The 17,447-nt window shown below is 50.6% G+C and overlaps 2 protein-coding genes across 2 annotated transcripts in view; both read left to right on the forward strand.

The window, feature by feature from the left end:
* The window catches only part of CCND2 (cyclin D2), a 40,051-nt gene extending 30,874 nt beyond the window's left edge, over positions 1-9,177 (forward strand). The window contains exon 7 of the transcript XR_003943315.1: positions 9,167-9,177. The gene's annotated coding sequence lies outside the window, so the exon portion shown is untranslated. The remainder of the gene's footprint in view (positions 1-9,166) is intronic.
* On the forward strand, positions 29-17,197 carry LOC115477355 (fructose-2,6-bisphosphatase TIGAR-like). The gene is made up of 6 exons (XM_030214185.1): positions 29-127; positions 10,905-10,942; positions 12,667-12,788; positions 14,720-14,797; positions 16,034-16,144; positions 16,629-17,197. The coding sequence occupies exons 1-6, from the start codon at positions 96-98 to the stop codon at positions 17,040-17,042; spliced, it is 795 nt and encodes a 264-aa protein (XP_030070045.1). The 5' UTR covers positions 29-95; the 3' UTR covers positions 17,043-17,197.
* Positions 17,198-17,447: the final 250 nt, after the last annotated feature.

Genomic DNA, 17,447 nt, shown 5'->3' on the forward strand with positions numbered 1-17,447 from the left:
AAGGCGAACTGAGATTGGTGGAGGAGATTTCCTAGTGGAGGGAGGGGGCGGGCTACAGCTGTTCCCCACTGCCGGTACCTTCTATTCTGATCATCATGGTGCGCTTTGCACTTACACTTGTGCGGCAGTAAGTAACATAGAAAACCGTGAGACTGTGCGGGACAGTGGGGTGGGGGTGGGGGTGGGGGTGGGGGGTACTGCAGTGTCTGAGACACTGAGGGGGAGGGGCAGTGTCAACGTCAGTGAGGGGGAGGGGTGGTGCTGCTGTGACAGACAGTGAGGGGGAGGGGCAGTATTGCAATGTTAGACAGCGAGGGGGAGGGGCATTGATGCAGTGTCTGTGGCAGGGAGTGTGTGGGGACAGTTAGAGGAGGGGAGGTGCTGCAATGTCAGTGAGGGGGAGGGGTGGTGCAGTGACTAAGACAGTGAGGGGGAGGGGCAGTATTGCAATGTTAGACAGTGAGGGGGAGGGGCATTGATGCAGTGTCTGTGGCAGGGAGTGTGTGGGACAGTTAGAGGAGGGGAGGTGCTGCAATGTCAGTGAGGGGGAGGGGTGGTGCAGTGACTAAGACAGTGAGGGGGGAGGGGCAGTATTGCAATGTTAGACAGTGAGGGGGAGGGGCATTGATGCAGTGTCTGTGGCAGGGAGTGTGTGGGACAGTTAGAGGAGGGGAGGTGCTGCAATGTCAGTGAGGGGGAGGGGTGGTGCAGTGACTAAGACAGTGAGGGGGAGGGGCAGTATTGCAATGTTAGACAGTGAGGGGGAGGGGCATTGATGCAGTGCCTGTGGCAGGGAGTGGGCTTCAGTGTGGGACAGTTAGGGGAGGGGAGGTGCTGCAATGTCAGTGAGGGGGAGGGGTGCTCCTGCAGTGACTAAGACAGTGAGGGGGAGGGGCAGTATTGCAATGTTAGACAGTGAGGGGGAGGGGCATTGATGCAGTGTCTGTGGCAGGGAGTGTGTGGGACAGTTAGGGGAGGGGAGGTGCTGCAATGTCAGTGAGGGGGAGGGGTGCTCCTGCAGTGACTAAGACAGTGAGGGGGAGGGGCAGTATTGCAATGTTAGACAATGAGGGGGAGGGGCATTGATGCAGTGTCTGTGGCAGGGAGTGTGTGGGACAGTTAGAGGAGGGGAGGTGCTGCAATGTCAGTGAGGGGGAGGGGTGGTGCAGTGACTAAGACAGTGAGGGGGAGGGGCAGTATTGCAATGTTAGTGAGGGGGAGGGCATTGATGCAGTGTCTGTGGCAGGGAGTGGGCTTCAGTGTGGGACAGTTAGGGGAGGGGAGGTGCTGCAATGTCATTGAGGGGGAAGGGTGCTCCTGCAGTGACTAAGACAGTGAGGGGGAGGGGCAGTATTGCAATGTTAGACAGCGAGGGGGAGGGGCATTGATGCAGTGTCTGTGGCAGGGAGTGTGTGGGACAGTTAGGGGAGGGGAGGTGCTGCAATGTCGGTGAGGGGGAGGGGGTGGTGCAGTGACTAAGACAGTGAGGGGGGAGGGGCAGTATGCAATGTTAGACAGTGAAGGGGAGGGGCATTGATGCAGTGTCTGTGGCAGGGAGTGTGTGGGACAGTTAGAGGAGGGGAGGTGCTGCAATGTCAGTGAGGGGGAGGGGTGGTGCAGTGACTAAGACAGTGAGGGGGAGGGGCAGTATTGCAGTGTTAGACAGTGAGGGGGAGGGGCATTGATGCAGTGCCTGTGGCAGGGAGTGGGCTTCAGTGTGGGACAGTTAGGGGAGGGGAGGTGCTGCAATGTCAGTGAGGGGGAGGGGTGCTCCTGCAGTGACTAAGACAGTGAGGGGGAGGGGCAGTATTGCAATGTTAGACAGTGAGGGGGAGGGGCATTGATGCAGTGTCTGTGGCAGGGAGTGGGCTTCAGTGTGGGACAGTTAGGGGAGGGGAGGTGCTGCAATGTCAGTGAGGGGGAGGGGTGGTGCAGTGACTAAGACAGTGAGGGGGAGGGGCAGTATTGCAATGTTAGACAGTGAGGGGGAGGGGCATTGATGCAGTGCCTGTGGCAGGGAGTGGGCTTCAGTGTGGGACAGTTAGGGGAGGGGAGGTGCTGCAATGTCAGTGAGGGGGAGGGGTGCTCCTGCAGTGACTAAGACAGTGAGGGGGAGGGGCAGTATTGCAATGTTAGACAGTGAGGGGGAGGGGCATTGATGCAGTGTCTGTGGCAGGGAGTGTGTGGGACAGTTAGGGGAGGGGAGGTGCTGCAATGTCAGTGAGGGGGAGGGGTGCTCCTGCAGTGACTAAGACAGTGAGGGGGAGGGGCAGTATTGCAATGTTAGACAATGAGGGGGAGGGGCATTGATGCAGTGTCTGTGGCAGGGAGTGTGTGGGACAGTTAGAGGAGGGGAGGTGCTGCAATGTCAGTGAGGGGGAGGGGTGGTGCAGTGACTAAGACAGTGAGGGGGAGGGGCAGTATTGCAATGTTAGTGAGGGGGAGGGGCATTGATGCAGTGTCTGTGGCAGGGAGTGGGCTTCAGTGTGGGACAGTTAGGGGAGGGGAGGTGCTGCAATGTCAGTGAGGGGGAAGGGTGCTCCTGCAGTGACTAAGACAGTGAGGGGGAGGGGCAGTATTGCAATGTTAGACAGCGAGGGGGAGGGGCATTGATGCAGTGTCTGTGGCAGGGAGTGTGTGGGACAGTTAGGGGAGGGGAGGTGCTGCAATGTCGGTGAGGGGGAGGGGTGGTGCAGTGACTAAGACAGTGAGGGGGAGGGGCAGTATGCAATGTTAGACAGCGAGGGGGAGGGGCATTGATGCAGTGTCTGTGGCAGGGAGTGTGTGGGACAGTTAGAGGAGGGGAGGTGCTGCAATGTCAGTGAGGGGGAGGGGGTGGTGCAGTGACTAAGACAGTGAGGGGGAGGGGCAGTATTGCAATGTTAGACAGTGAGGGGGAGGGGCATTGATGCAGTGTCTGTGGCAGGGAGTGGGCTTCAGTGTGGGACAGTTAGGGGAGGGGAGGTGCTGCAATGTCAGTGAGGGGGAGGGGTGCTCCTGCAGTGACTAAGACAGTGAGGGGGAGGGGCAGTATTGCAATGTTAGACAGTGAGGGGGAGGGGCATTGATGCAGTGTCTGTGGCAGGGAGTGTGTGGGACAGTTAGGGGAGGGGAGGTGCTGCAATGTCAGTGAGGGGGAGGGGTGCTCCTGCAGTGACTAAGACAGTGAGGGGGAGGGGCAGTATTGCAATGTTAGACAGTGAGGGGGAGGGGCATTGATGCAGTGTCTGTGGCAGGGAGTGTGTGGGACAGTTAGGGGAGGGGAGGTGCTGCAATGTCAGTGAGGGGGAGGGGTGGTGCAGTGACTAAGACAGTGAGGGGGAGGGGCAGTATGCAATGTTAGACAGCGAGGGGGAGGGGCATTGATGCAGTGTCTGTGGCAGGGAGTGTGTGGGACAGTTAGAGGAGGGGAGGTGCTGCAATGTCAGTGAGGGGGAGGGGTGGTGCAGTGACTAAGACAGTGAGGGGGAGGGGCAGTATTGCAATGTTAGACAGTGAGGGGGAGGGGCATTGATGCAGTGCGTGTGGCAGGGAGTGGGCTTCAGTGTGGGACAGTTAGGGGAGGGGAGGTGCTGCAATGTCAGTGAGGGGAGGGGTGCTCCTGCAGTGACTAAGACAGTGAGGGGGAGGGGCAGTATTGCAATGTTAGACAGTGAGGGGGAGGGGCATTGATGCAGTGTCTGTGGCAGGGAGTGGGCTTCAGTGTGGGACAGTTAGGGGAGGGGAGGTGCTGCAATGTCAGTGAGGGGGAGGGGTGCTCCTGCAGTGACTAAGACAGTGAGGGGGAGGGGCAGTATTGCAATGTTAGACAGTGAGGGGGAGGGGCATTGATGCAGTGTCTGTGGCAGGGAGTGTGTGGGACAGTTAGAGGAGGGGAGGTGCTGCAATGTCAGTGAGGGGGAGGGGTGGTGCAGTGACTAAGACAGTGAGGGGGAGGGGCAGTATTGCAATGTTAGACAGTGAGGGGGAGGGGCATTGATGCAGTGCCTGTGGCAGGGAGTGGGCTTCAGTGTGGGACAGTTAGGGGAGGGGAGGTGCTGCAATGTCAGTGAGGGGGAGGGGTGCTCCTGCAGTGACTAAGACAGTGAGGGGGAGGGGCAGTATTGCAATGTTAGACAGTGAGGGGGAGGGGCATTGATGCAGTGTCTGTGGCAGGGAGTGTGTGGGACAGTTAGGGGAGGGGAGGTGCTGCAATGTCAGTGAGGGGGAGGGGTGCTCCTGCAGTGACTAAGACAGTGAGGGGGAGGGGCAGTATTGCAATGTTAGACAATGAGGGGGAGGGGCATTGATGCAGTGTCTGTGGCAGGGAGTGTGTGGGACAGTTAGAGGAGGGGAGGTGCTGCAATGTCAGTGAGGGGGAGGGGTGGTGCAGTGACTAAGACAGTGAGGGGGAGGGGCAGTATTGCAATGTTAGTGAGGGGGAGGGGCATTGATGCAGTGTCTGTGGCAGGGAGTGGGCTTCAGTGTGGGACAGTTAGGGGAGGGGAGGTGCTGCAATGTCATTGAGGGGGAAGGGTGGTGCAGTGACTAAGACAGTGAGGGGGAGGGGCAGTATTGCAATGTTAGACAGTGAGGGGGAGGGGCATTGATGCAGTGCCTGTGGCAGGGAGTGGGCTTCAGTGTGGGACAGTTAGGGGAGGGGAGGTGCTGCAATGTCAGTGAGGGGGAGGGGTGCTCCTGCAGTGACTAAGACAGTGAGGGGGAGGGGCAGTATTGCAATGTTAGACAGTGAGGGGGAGGGGCATTGATGCAGTGTCTGTGGCAGGGAGTGGGCTTCAGTGTGGGACAGTTAGGGGAGGGGAGGTGCTGCAATGTCAGTGAGGGGGAGGGGTGGTGCAGTGACTAAGACAGTGAGGGGGAGGGGCAGTATTGCAATGTTAGACAGTGAGGGGGAGGGGCATTGATGCAGTGCCTGTGGCAGGGAGTGGGCTTCAGTGTGGGACAGTTAGGGGAGGGGAGGTGCTGCAATGTCAGTGAGGGGGAGGGGTGCTCCTGCAGTGACTAAGACAGTGAGGGGGAGGGGCAGTATTGCAATGTTAGACAGTGAGGGGGAGGGGCATTGATGCAGTGTCTGTGGCAGGGAGTGTGTGGGACAGTTAGGGGAGGGGAGGTGCTGCAATGTCAGTGAGGGGGAGGGGTGCTCCTGCAGTGACTAAGACAGTGAGGGGGAGGGGCAGTATTGCAATGTTAGACAATGAGGGGGAGGGGCATTGATGCAGTGTCTGTGGCAGGGAGTGTGTGGGACAGTTAGAGGAGGGGAGGTGCTGCAATGTCAGTGAGGGGGAGGGGTGGTGCAGTGACTAAGACAGTGAGGGGGAGGGGCAGTATTGCAATGTTAGTGAGGGGGAGGGGCATTGATGCAGTGTCTGTGGCAGGGAGTGGGCTTCAGTGTGGGACAGTTAGGGGAGGGGAGGTGCTGCAATGTCAGTGAGGGGGAAGGGTGCTCCTGCAGTGACTAAGACAGTGAGGGGGAGGGGCAGTATTGCAATGTTAGACAGCGAGGGGGAGGGGCATTGATGCAGTGTCTGTGGCAGGGAGTGTGTGGGACAGTTAGGGGAGGGGAGGTGCTGCAATGTCGGTGAGGGGGAGGGGTGGTGCAGTGACTAAGACAGTGAGGGGGAGGGGCAGTATGCAATGTTAGACAGCGAGGGGGAGGGGCATTGATGCAGTGTCTGTGGCAGGGAGTGTGTGGGACAGTTAGAGGAGGGGAGGTGCTGCAATGTCAGTGAGGGGGAGGGGTGGTGCAGTGACTAAGACAGTGAGGGGGAGGGGCAGTATTGCAATGTTAGACAGTGAGGGGGAGGGGCATTGATGCAGTGTCTGTGGCAGGGAGTGGGCTTCAGTGTGGGACAGTTAGGGGAGGGGAGGTGCTGCAATGTCAGTGAGGGGGAGGGGTGCTCCTGCAGTGACTAAGACAGTGAGGGGGAGGGGCAGTATTGCAATGTTAGACAGTGAGGGGGAGGGGCATTGATGCAGTGTCTGTGGCAGGGAGTGTGTGGGACAGTTAGGGGAGGGGAGGTGCTGCAATGTCAGTGAGGGGGAGGGGTGCTCCTGCAGTGACTAAGACAGTGAGGGGGAGGGGCAGTATTGCAATGTTAGACAGTGAGGGGGAGGGGCATTGATGCAGTGTCTGTGGCAGGGAGTGTGTGGGACAGTTAGGGGAGGGGAGGTGCTGCAATGTCAGTGAGGGGGAGGGGTGGTGCAGTGACTAAGACAGTGAGGGGGAGGGGCAGTATGCAATGTTAGACAGCGAGGGGGAGGGGCATTGATGCAGTGTCTGTGGCAGGGAGTGTGTGGGACAGTTAGAGGAGGGGAGGTGCTGCAATGTCAGTGAGGGGGAGGGGTGGTGCAGTGACTAAGACAGTGAGGGGGAGGGGCAGTATTGCAATGTTAGACAGTGAGGGGGAGGGGCATTGATGCAGTGCGTGTGGCAGGGAGTGGGCTTCAGTGTGGGACAGTTAGGGGAGGGGAGGTGCTGCAATGTCAGTGAGGGGGAGGGGTGCTCCTGCAGTGACTAAGACAGTGAGGGGGAGGGGCAGTATTGCAATGTTAGACAGTGAGGGGGAGGGGCATTGATGCAGTGTCTGTGGCAGGGAGTGGGCTTCAGTGTGGGACAGTTAGGGGAGGGGAGGTGCTGCAATGTCAGTGAGGGGGAGGGGTGCTCCTGCAGTGACTAAGACAGTGAGGGGGAGGGGCAGTATTGCAATGTTAGACAGTGAGGGGAGGGGCATTGATGCAGTGTCTGTGGCAGGGAGTGTGTGGGACAGTTAGAGGAGGGGAGGTGCTGCAATGTCAGTGAGGGGGAGGGGTGGTGCAGTGACTAAGACAGTGAGGGGGAGGGGCAGTATTGCAATGTTAGACAGTGAGGGGGAGGGGCATTGATGCAGTGCCTGTGGCAGGGAGTGGGCTTCAGTGTGGGACAGTTAGGGGAGGGGAGGTGCTGCAATGTCAGTGAGGGGGAGGGGTGCTCCTGCAGTGACTAAGACAGTGAGGGGGAGGGGCAGTATTGCAATGTTAGACAGTGAGGGGGAGGGGCATTGATGCAGTGTCTGTGGCAGGGAGTGTGTGGGACAGTTAGGGGAGGGGAGGTGCTGCAATGTCAGTGAGGGGGAGGGGTGCTCCTGCAGTGACTAAGACAGTGAGGGGGAGGGGCAGTATTGCAATGTTAGACAATGAGGGGGAGGGGCATTGATGCAGTGTCTGTGGCAGGGAGTGTGTGGGACAGTTAGAGGAGGGGAGGTGCTGCAATGTCAGTGAGGGGGAGGGGTGGTGCAGTGACTAAGACAGTGAGGGGGAGGGGCAGTATTGCAATGTTAGTGAGGGGGAGGGGCATTGATGCAGTGTCTGTGGCAGGGAGTGGGCTTCAGTGTGGGACAGTTAGGGGAGGGGAGGTGCTGCAATGTCAGTGAGGGGGAGGGGTGCTCCTGCAGTGACTAAGACAGTGAGGGGGAGGGGCAGTATTGCAATGTTAGACAGCGAGGGGGAGGGGCATTGATGCAGTGTCTGTGGCAGGGAGTGTGTGGGACAGTTAGGGGAGGGGAGGTGCTGCAATGTCGGTGAGGGGGAGGGGTGGTGCAGTGACTAAGACAGTGAGGGGGAGGGGCAGTATGCAATGTTAGACAGCGAGGGGGAGGGGCATTGATGCAGTGTCTGTGGCAGGGAGTGTGTGGGACAGTTAGAGGAGGGGAGGTGCTGCAATGTCAGTGAGGGGGAGGGGTGGTGCAGTGACTAAGACAGTGAGGGGGAGGGGCAGTATTGCAATGTTAGACAGTGAGGGGGAGGGGCATTGATGCAGTGTCTGTGGCAGGGAGTGGGCTTCAGTGTGGGACAGTTAGGGGAGGGGAGGTGCTGCAATGTCAGTGAGGGGGAGGGGTGCTCCTGCAGTGACTAAGACAGTGAGGGGGAGGGGCAGTATTGCAATGTTAGACAGTGAGGGGGAGGGGCATTGATGCAGTGTCTGTGGCAGGGAGTGTGTGGGACAGTTAGGGGAGGGGAGGTGCTGCAATGTCAGTGAGGGGGAGGGGGTGGCTGCAGTGACTAAGACAGTGAGGGGGAGGGGCAGTATTGCAGTGTTAGACAGTGAGGGGGAGGGGCATTGATGCAGTGTCTGTGGCAGGGAGTGGGCTTCAGTGTGGGACAGTTAGGGGAGGGGAGGTGCTGCAATGTCTGGGGCTCAAAGGGGGAGGGTGCAGTATAGTGTCAGTGAGGAGGAGGCGTGGTGCACTGTCAGGGACAGTGAGGGGAGGGGCAATATTTTAATGTCAGACAGTGAGGGGGAGGGGTGGTACTGCAGTGTCTGAGTCAGTATGGGAGAGGATGTGCTGCATTGTCTGAGAGAGTCAGGGGCAAGGGAGATGCTGTGAGGTGGGATAGTGAGGGGGAGGGGTGGTTCTGCAGTGTCTGGGACAGTGAAGGGGAGGGGGGTAGTATTGCAGTGTCAGACGGTAAGTGGGAAGGGATGTGCTTCACTGTGTGGGACAGTAAGGGGGAGGGGAGATGCTGCAGTGTCTGGGCCAGTGAGGAGGAGGGCAGTGCTGCAGTGTTAGACAGTAAGGGGGAGGAGAAGTACTGCAATGGCAGTGAGGGGGGGGGGGTAGTGCAGTATCTGGGACAGTAAGGGGGAGGGGCAGCTGCAGTGTCTGGAACAGTATGAGGAGGGACAGTGCTGCAGTGTTTGAGTCAGTAAGGGGGGTGAGTATCCCACCTGCAATCTCTTCCTGGATAGTTTTGAGGGATACTGAGATCCTCACAGAATCCAGGGATTACACAGTTCTAGAAATTCACCTACAGACTGAATACAATAAAGATATTAGGGATCAGTGATCTGAGAAAGAGGTAATAAACAGGGAAGTTGATTAATAAACAGTTGGTAACAGTGCACAAGACAAATAAGTTTTAATTCTGCAAACAACCAACATGTAAAATAATAATGATTTATTCAGATATCAGTGTCTAGGCAAGTTTCAGTATATTTTGCTAGTGCTTATTAGGTTCAGGATAGGCTGTCCTCACTAGCATTTGTAGATGTACAAAATGATAAAGCCATGAAATTAAAATGTAAAAATAGAAATTCTAAAGAGCAAACACGGGAGAGGCATTTTAAAAGGTGCAGTCCCCTAAGTGCCGTGTTACACTAATCAATGTTTTTGTGCTACGGCTCCTGGAGTTGCTTCTTCTCTAGAAATGCATTAAACCATTTGGGGGGGGGGGGGTCTTTATTTTTGTGCCACTCCCACTCTGATTTAATCTATTTTTGAACTCATAGGGGGTAATTCTTGGGTGAATCTCTTCATATAGGCAGTAGCAGGTGCCTCTTCTCTATCCTTTTATAGAATGCTACTACTGTACTTTGGTGTATGTGTCCTTAAGACTGTGACATGAGTGCCCTCCGCAGACAAGCAGGAGAATTGCAAGCACACTAGTTGGTGACGTCATCTGACGGAGCTCCCCCCCTTGCAGATTCCTATTTTGCAGATCTAGGCATGTGCAGGAATTCCTGCTTTAAGAGAGCCCGCTGGCGCGGAGTGAAGTCAGTTTACCTCACCTGCGCATCATTGATACATGTGTAATTTATAATGTTCTGTAAGTAATGTACAGAAATGTGCAATCTGCCCATGCACCTGTAAAATTCATGCACTGCAAGATGAGCTTATTTACAAAACAGCACATAGGTACATATCTAGGATGTAAACAAGTAGCATTCTGAAAATGTATGTGGAAACTATTATAAAGAATATAATTACGGAACACGCAGACAAACATGGTTTAATGGGACCGAGTCAGCATGGATTTAGCCCAAGGGGAGTCTTGCCTTACCAATTTGCTTCATTTCTTTGAAGGTGTGAATAAACATGTCGATAAAGGTGAGCCGGTTGTAGTGTATCCGAATTTTCAGAAAGCTTTTAACAAAGTTCCTTATGAGAGACTCTGGAGAAAATTAAAAAGTCATGGGATGGGAGGCAGTGTCCTTCTGTGCATTAGGAATTGGTTATTGGACAGAAAACAGAGGGTAGGGTTAAATGGCCATTTTTCTCAGTGGAGGAGGGTAAATAGTGGAGTGCCACAGGGATCTGTACTGGGACTTGTGCTATTTAACATATAATTATAAAATTGATCTGGAAAATGAGGGTGATTAACCTGCAGATGACACAAAACTATTTAAAGCTGTTAAAACACATGTGGACTGTGAAAAATTGCAGGAAGACCTTAGGAAATTGGAAGACTGGATGTCCAAATGGCAGATGAAATTTAATGTGGACAAATGCAGAGTGATGCACATTGGGAAAAATAATTTGAATCATAGTTACTTGATGCCTTCTGATATCTCAAAATTTTTCCTTAATTCATGTCAGTGAAGAGTTAAAAATATAAGTTTTAAAATAATGGGAGGTATCCAATGTAACCTATTAATCTATGTACACACCTGTGTTCCTAAAATGTATTAATTTATTTATTGGGATTTATTGACCGCCTTTATCAAGAGATTCACCCAAGGCGGTGTACAGCAGGTACAGTTTAACATAAAACTTATAATTTTGTTAACAGCATAACAATAGTAAAATAATCAAGAATGAACGAGGAAAACTTGGAAATGGCAAATTGAAACCTAGTAATAGGACTAACATTATACAGTATCAGTAATATAAACGTTTAACAGCACTTTAAAACAATCATATAACAGAAATGTGGTCATGAGGACGATAGCTTTGTTAGCAGAGCCTCCTTCGTTACCTGTAGGTCTCCTAGAGTCTGTCTGCTAAGAGCAGTGGCTCATTCCAGATTCATCTGACATGAAAAAGCTACGACTATTTTTCTGTCCGGAGAAGCGATGACTGGGGCAGAGGGTCATCTGTTTATTTTAATATCACTGTACCTGTTTTTCTTTTCCTTTTTTTTTTTACCAGTGGAGAAACACGATACAACAAGGACAAGGTGCTACAAGGTTGGTGTCAAGCTTCTGTGTCCAGGCACTCAGGGTGTATGAACAGAATTGTTATTTACAGGTTGATTTTTGTAATGTTTAGGGAGTTATGATGATCTTCTCTTGTTTCTCCAAGCCCTCATTTACGTCCTCATAGTTGCGGGTAAATGCTGCCTGAATAATCAGTCGTGTTATAAGAACACTGTATCTGATTTATACCAGTGAAAAGCTGAGTATGATGCTAAGAATGACCACAAAGCCTTTCTCATTTTCCTGTTTTCTGCCCGAGTTTACTGATTTTCTTTCGGGCTGAATCCTACGGCTGCATCATCCTACTTCTCCCACTTATGCTCCTGGTGAATCACTTCATCCCTTATTGCCCTGGGTACAAACATATGCCTAGATTTAATGAAAGGCGCTAGGATGCTGCTGTGTGTTAACACGTTAAAACTTGCTGTTTGCCACACAAGTCTAATTTTATGCAGTGGAACTTGTTTACTATTAATGCAAATCCACAGCTAAAAGAAAAGTCCATAAGCCATTATTAAGAAGGACTTGGGAAAAATCCACTGCTTATTTCTGGGATTAGCAGTATAGAATGTATTGCACTTTTTTGTGACCTGGATTGGCCACTGTTGGAAACAGGATGCTGGGCTTGATGGACCTCCAGTCTGTCCCAGTATGGCAATACTTATAACAGCGTAGACTGGAAGTCCTTTCTACCAGCTATACCCGCTTTTATAATTTGTCTTGAGCTTGTATTTGTAAAAGATGTGTAATTAAATCTAAAAATAGTTCAGGACAAGATGATACAAAATTAAAATCACACAGTAATAGTCAAGGAGAAGTATTTTTTTTTTTTTGAAGCATCAAGCAGCAGTAAATGCATTCACACTATCTGCCCATACAGTTTTCATGCAAAAATGTCTGCCCTGTGCGGTAACTGCAGGGTGGATTCTGGGCTGCGCTACCACACAGGCTGTGCAGTTACCACGGGTTAGTTTTTGCAACTAGCGCATGGTAACTGCAAAACATTACTGCCCTTTATCTTTAATGTTTTCCTACAACCATAATTTACTTTGGTATTCTGGTGTAATTATATTTGACTGATTTGTGATTGAATTTTAGTTTGTATTTACCATTATTATGTGACTTTAAATCTATGTAATTTGTTTTACACTTAAGAAAGATTTGTGCTGAGCGTGTTTATAAGTAAACGGATAAATAACCTTCCTTCCCTTGCAGAGCACAAGGTCATTGTGTCTCTTTGCCAGCCCTGATAGTTACCAGGCCCCTGCACTGCTGAATTGACATTCTTCGCTAGTCTGGCTCAGGCTGTCACCAGCATGTCTCAGTGGGATACTGCCTGACTGGTTACTGCACTTTATCTGTATTTGGAAGAAGACTGGGCTTACCTTGCACTTAATGAGGGGCTCGCACATGCCCACAAAGCTTTCTAGGCTTTTCTAGGGCTTTGGTACCATCGTGATGACGTCGCCCAGCTGTGGCCGATTCTATTGTGCTTATAATCTGTGTCGTTTGTGATTTGTTGTGGTAGACCAGCCCGAAAGATGTTCCTGTAATAAGTTAGAGGAAGGCAAGGACCCTCTTCATAATGAGCCTGCAAAGAGTACACAGCTGGTGCTTAGCATTGCCTCTCGTTCTGCTATGTGGTGATCTTCTGTCTTGCTCTGGCCTTTCCCTGCATCTTTCAGTTTACCTGCACAGATTTCTGTTTGTCACAGGGCAAGGGGTGGATGAGCCCCTCTCGGAGACCGGGTTTAGGCAGGCAGAGGCTGCTGGCAGGTTCCTCAGCAGTGTGAAATTTACACGCGTGTTCTCCAGCGACCTCATCCGTGCAAAGCAGGCAAGTGTGCATGTGTGTGTGTGTGTCTCCTGGTTTGTTAGTAGAACTTGTACACTGAGCTCAGAGAAAGAACCTGATATTTTGTTACAACACACCTCCGATTAAATCACTTTTAGGTTTTCCAGTAAACACTTCAAATGGGAAAGTTTATTAAGGAAATGATGCTGATGTTTTAGTGAAGAATATTATTTGAAGAGGATCATGTAAAAATATGAAAGAGCAGTGTACTGAGACCCGCTTTCCTTCCCAGCCCAGGGAATCTTTCATTCTTCTGTGCACAGGTGTAACAGTCAAATGGTTTCTGGAGAAAACGGTCCCTGTTGAGCTGACCCAGATGCTGTCTTCCAGTGACTCTCTGATTGTACAGTACATCTTGTGTTGCTTTTATCCCAAAGCTTTCTGGATGCACAGTGTTTGTTCTTAATAGAACAAGTGGGGCAGCATGCAGAGTTCGTGGCTTCAGGAGTGCTTTCTAATGCAGGTCCGCACAAGGGGGTGATTGGAGTTTTTACATTATGTATTGTCTGCATGCTGTACTGTTGCAACCATGGGTTAAAGGGAGCGAGAGTAAGAACAGCTTGGAAATGCCCTTGGGTGAATTTATATTTCTGTGTCTAGGTAGAACTGTGGTGCTTATGAGCCAGAGGTGCAGAAGAATACTGGAAAAGTATCACCTGCCGCCCTATCCACCCAGCAACGTGGCCCTAATTTTAATTAGTTACTACAAAACATTCTGGTATAAATTCAAACGTACCGACAGGCAAGGAAGAGTGCGCTACGTAAGCAGACAAACACAGGCACGTGAACAGTGATAAACTCCAGATGTGGGGGTGGTATGAAGCGTGCGTGTACTTGTTTCTGAGGGGGTGAGTGAGGCATGTAAAGGGTGCATGTGTTAGGGCTGTGGCTTGAATGATGTCATCTGCCAATTCTTTGGTGGCCATTTGGTCCTCCACCAATCTCCAAATACATTTTTAAACCCCCACATCACATAACTTCCTCCCCCCCTCCCATCTGTTTCCTTCAGCTATTCTTGCTTGCTCCTGCTTCCTTTGCTGGTAGGGCCCTTATTCTCAATACAGAGGAAAACTGGAAGAGAAGGAGACGGCAGGTCACCGGTTCCTCCTGCCAACTGGAGGACAGTGCACAAGGATTGGGAAAGGATGGATAGATTCATGCAGGCAGTGGTTGCTCTGGCCTGTTCCTGTTCTTTCTGCCAGCCAGTCTGCATTAAGAATCAGTGAAATAGCAGATCTGCCAGAGCAAAAATCTGCCTTGGGAATCACTGGGTTAGCACATCTGACCCTCTCTTATATTGTCAGGGAAAAGCGGGAAACGGCATGTGTCCTCAGGGCAATCACGCATCACTTCTTTCAGAACTTTGTAAAAAGACCCCTAAAATCTTTGCTTTTACCCTACGCTGTTATTAAAATGTTTATTATGTATTGTGTTGACATTGAAAGTAGTACACTACGCCATACTTTGTATTGCTATTTGAATATTTTTACTGCTGTAATTGTCTAGTGCTTATGTTTGATTTATTCTTACTGTACACCGCCTTGAGTGAATTCCTTCAAAAAAGCGGTAAATAAATCCTAATAAATAAATAAACTGTGCTTTCATTTTCTCCCCCTTGTTCAATAAAAATCTGAGGCTTATTAACTGCCCAATCCAAGCAAGAGGTCAAGAGCAGTTTACAATCAAGATTTAACCAATACTGTCATTAGAAATTACAGTAAAGAACAAAATATGTATGATTTATGATAAAAACAGTAAATCCTGTATATTTACAACAAAACTTTGTTAAAAAACGCTGGATGAGTTTATTTCTCTAGGTATACTATTCCTGGCGTGAGTATTAAAAGGATGTTTATAGTGCAGATCTTTTGTCAAGAGGGTGCAATAATGAAATCGATGCTTTAATTTTTCAGACTGCAGCCACCATTCTGGGAAAAAGCAGACACTGCGGAGACTTGGAGATCCAACTGGACACAAGACTAAGAGAGAGAGTGCGTACTGGCATGAAAGCCATGCTCTGCAGGTCTCCTAAAACAGGCATGGTGACAAGGGACAGTGTTAGAAAACCCTGCTTGTAACAGTGGCTAGAAGGGACCATCATTATGAGAATGATGGATCTAGGGGGAATACAGGCAAGGAACTCTTCTGTAATAGATATGCACGACAGTATATGGGGGACTTATCCTGATGTGGAGGTGGGTATACAGGTGACCTTTCCTGCAGTGGTGATGGATATAGGGGATGTATGTAGGGGATTCTTCCTTCAGTGTTGGTAGATATAGGGGCATAATATAGGGGATCCTTCCAGCAATGGTGGTGGATATAGGGGCAGTATATAGGGATCCTTCCTGCAATGGTGGTAGATATAGGGGTGGTATATAGGGGATCTTTCTGGCAATGGTGGTGGATATAAGGGGCAGTATATAGGAGATCCTTCCAGCAATGGTGGTGAATATAGGGGCAGTATATAGGGATCCTTCCTGCAATGGTGGTAGATATAGGGGCAGTATATAGAGGATTCTTCCTGCAGTGGTGGTGGATATAGGGGCAGTATATAGGGATCCTTCCAGCAATGGTGGTGAATATAGGGGCAGTATATAGAGGATTCTTCCTGCAGTGGTGGTGGATATAGGGGCAGTATATAGGGATCCTTCCTGCAATGGTGGTAGATATAGGGGTGGTATATAGGGGATCTTTCTGGCAATGGTGGTGGATATAGGGGGCAGTATATAGGAGATTCTTCCTGCAATAATGGTGGATGTAAGGGGGCAGTATACAAGGGACCTTTGTCATAATAGTGTGAGGTAAAGGGGACAGTATACAGGGGACACTTCTGTAATACAGGTGGATATGGAGGAAATCGGGTATAAAGCTCGGTGCTTCATATTATGATGGAGATGGTTGTCCAGGGTACTTGATGTATCACAAATAAATGGTCCTGCTTTAGGGTGGCAACAGACCTAGGTCATTAGTCACAGGTTGAACTAGTCCTTACAGTACCTCGTTGCCTCTGTGGACTGGTATATGAACTTCTCTAAGGACAGCAGGATTAAAGGTCTGTAGATGTGGTGAGGGAGTCTGGACTGGGTCACCTTCGGTCTCTTGGTCACTCTCTTTCAAATGAAGAGGATTCGGGTGCATGTTTGTTTCATGACTTTGAGAAACTATTAGGTTTGAAATGTTTTGAAGTTTAGCTAAAGGTTATGCTATTAATTGACCTTTTCCAGAGCTATGGGACAGCTGAGGGAAAACCACTGAGCGATCTGAGAGCGATGGCCAAGGCTACCGGGGAGCAGTGTCCAAGCTACACCCCTCCTGGCGGGGAGACAATAGAGCAGGTGAGGTCGTGGTGTTCCTTGTGGGGTGGGGGGGAGTGCAGCTATAGAGACAGTCAGTCTGTCTTATGGACTGTATGTGCTAACAAGATACTGGAGGGTGCACTGAACATGCAGCCCTTTCTCCTGTCCAGTTGGCCACATTTTGGAGGGTCAGTTGAGTCACTGTCTTTCAATGTGAGCCCCACACTGCTTGGCTACATCAGTCTCGCGCGTCAGAACGAGAGGCTGTCACAGACCAACATTCAGAACCATGGAAGGAAAAAAAAAAGAAATACTTTCAGCCAGCATTTAGCAAATTGTAGAGCTGTCCTGGCACTTGGCACTTTTAGCAGGCTTAAAGCTAAGACATCACTGTTCATTCCAGAAATGAAGCCAGTGGAAATGATGTGGGACAAAAGCTAATGTTCCACCGAGGTGAAAGTAATTCTTGAATGACGGAAGAGAAACCCTAAAGCCACGTTATCTTTCTTTCAACTCTCCATAGGTGAGAGCCCGAGCTAAGGGCTTCTTTGAGTTTCTCTGCCAGTTAGTGACGGAGGAGGAAGGAAGAGAAGTGGGGGTACCACGCAGCAGCTGCGAAGGTGCCTTGGAGCCCCCCCCATCCCTGGTAAGCACCTGTGTCAACCCTGACACCAACTGCCTGGACTCCACACCGGGTACAAACGTTTTAGTAGTGAGCCACGGTGCTTACATGAGAATCTGGATTTTGTACTTTGTGAAGGAACTGGAGTGCCGCCTGCCCGGTGACCTCCGAAAGGCCCAGGAACTCTCCATCAGTCCTAACACTGGTATCAGTCAATTTGTGGTAAGCCTGACCAGAGGAGAGACCTTCAGCCCTGAAGTCCGCTGCGTCTGCATTAATCAGCAGGACCATCTCACGGATCTGACCCCCAGTTAGCAGCGTTTCCTAAGTCAGCCATCGGGGAGCGTATGTACAATACAACAGAAATCCCTACTAAGTTATTTCTTCTGTGGGCTTTGAGAATATTTAAGCTGTATTTCCCACCTTCAATTTAAACGCTCATGAGAGCTACTACTAAAATATTTTAAATATTTCTGTTTATTTATTTTTTGTTTTCAGCACGTTTCTCATATCTCTACCCAGAATGCTTTGTAAGACACAGCTATTGATGTGGGTAGCAGGGGCAGAGACCAGAAAACACAAAACTAACTAAAAGTGTAGTTACCACTGGCTGTTCTCTTATTATGTCTCTATATAATCAGTGATAAAGAAAGTAACTGCTTCGTTAAAGGTCCTCTCCTGTTTTAAGTGTTTCTTTAACCTGGTGTTATGAAGGGGCAG

The sequence above is a fragment of the Microcaecilia unicolor genome, chromosome 9, assembly GCF_901765095.1.
Source record: "Microcaecilia unicolor chromosome 9, aMicUni1.1, whole genome shotgun sequence".
NCBI lineage: Eukaryota > Metazoa > Chordata > Amphibia > Gymnophiona > Siphonopidae > Microcaecilia > Microcaecilia unicolor.

Excerpts from the sequence above, each read along its gene's own strand:
- LOC115477355 (XM_030214185.1), top strand. The coding sequence starts at position 96 with ATGGTGCGCTTTGCACTTACACTTGTGCGGCA. Across the intron at positions 128-10,904 it reads GCACTTACACTTGTGCGGCA|TGGAGAAACACGATACAACA; the intron begins GTAAGTAACATA and ends TTTTTTTACCAG. Across the intron at positions 12,789-14,719 it reads ACCTCATCCGTGCAAAGCAG|ACTGCAGCCACCATTCTGGG; the intron begins GCAAGTGTGCAT and ends TTAATTTTTCAG.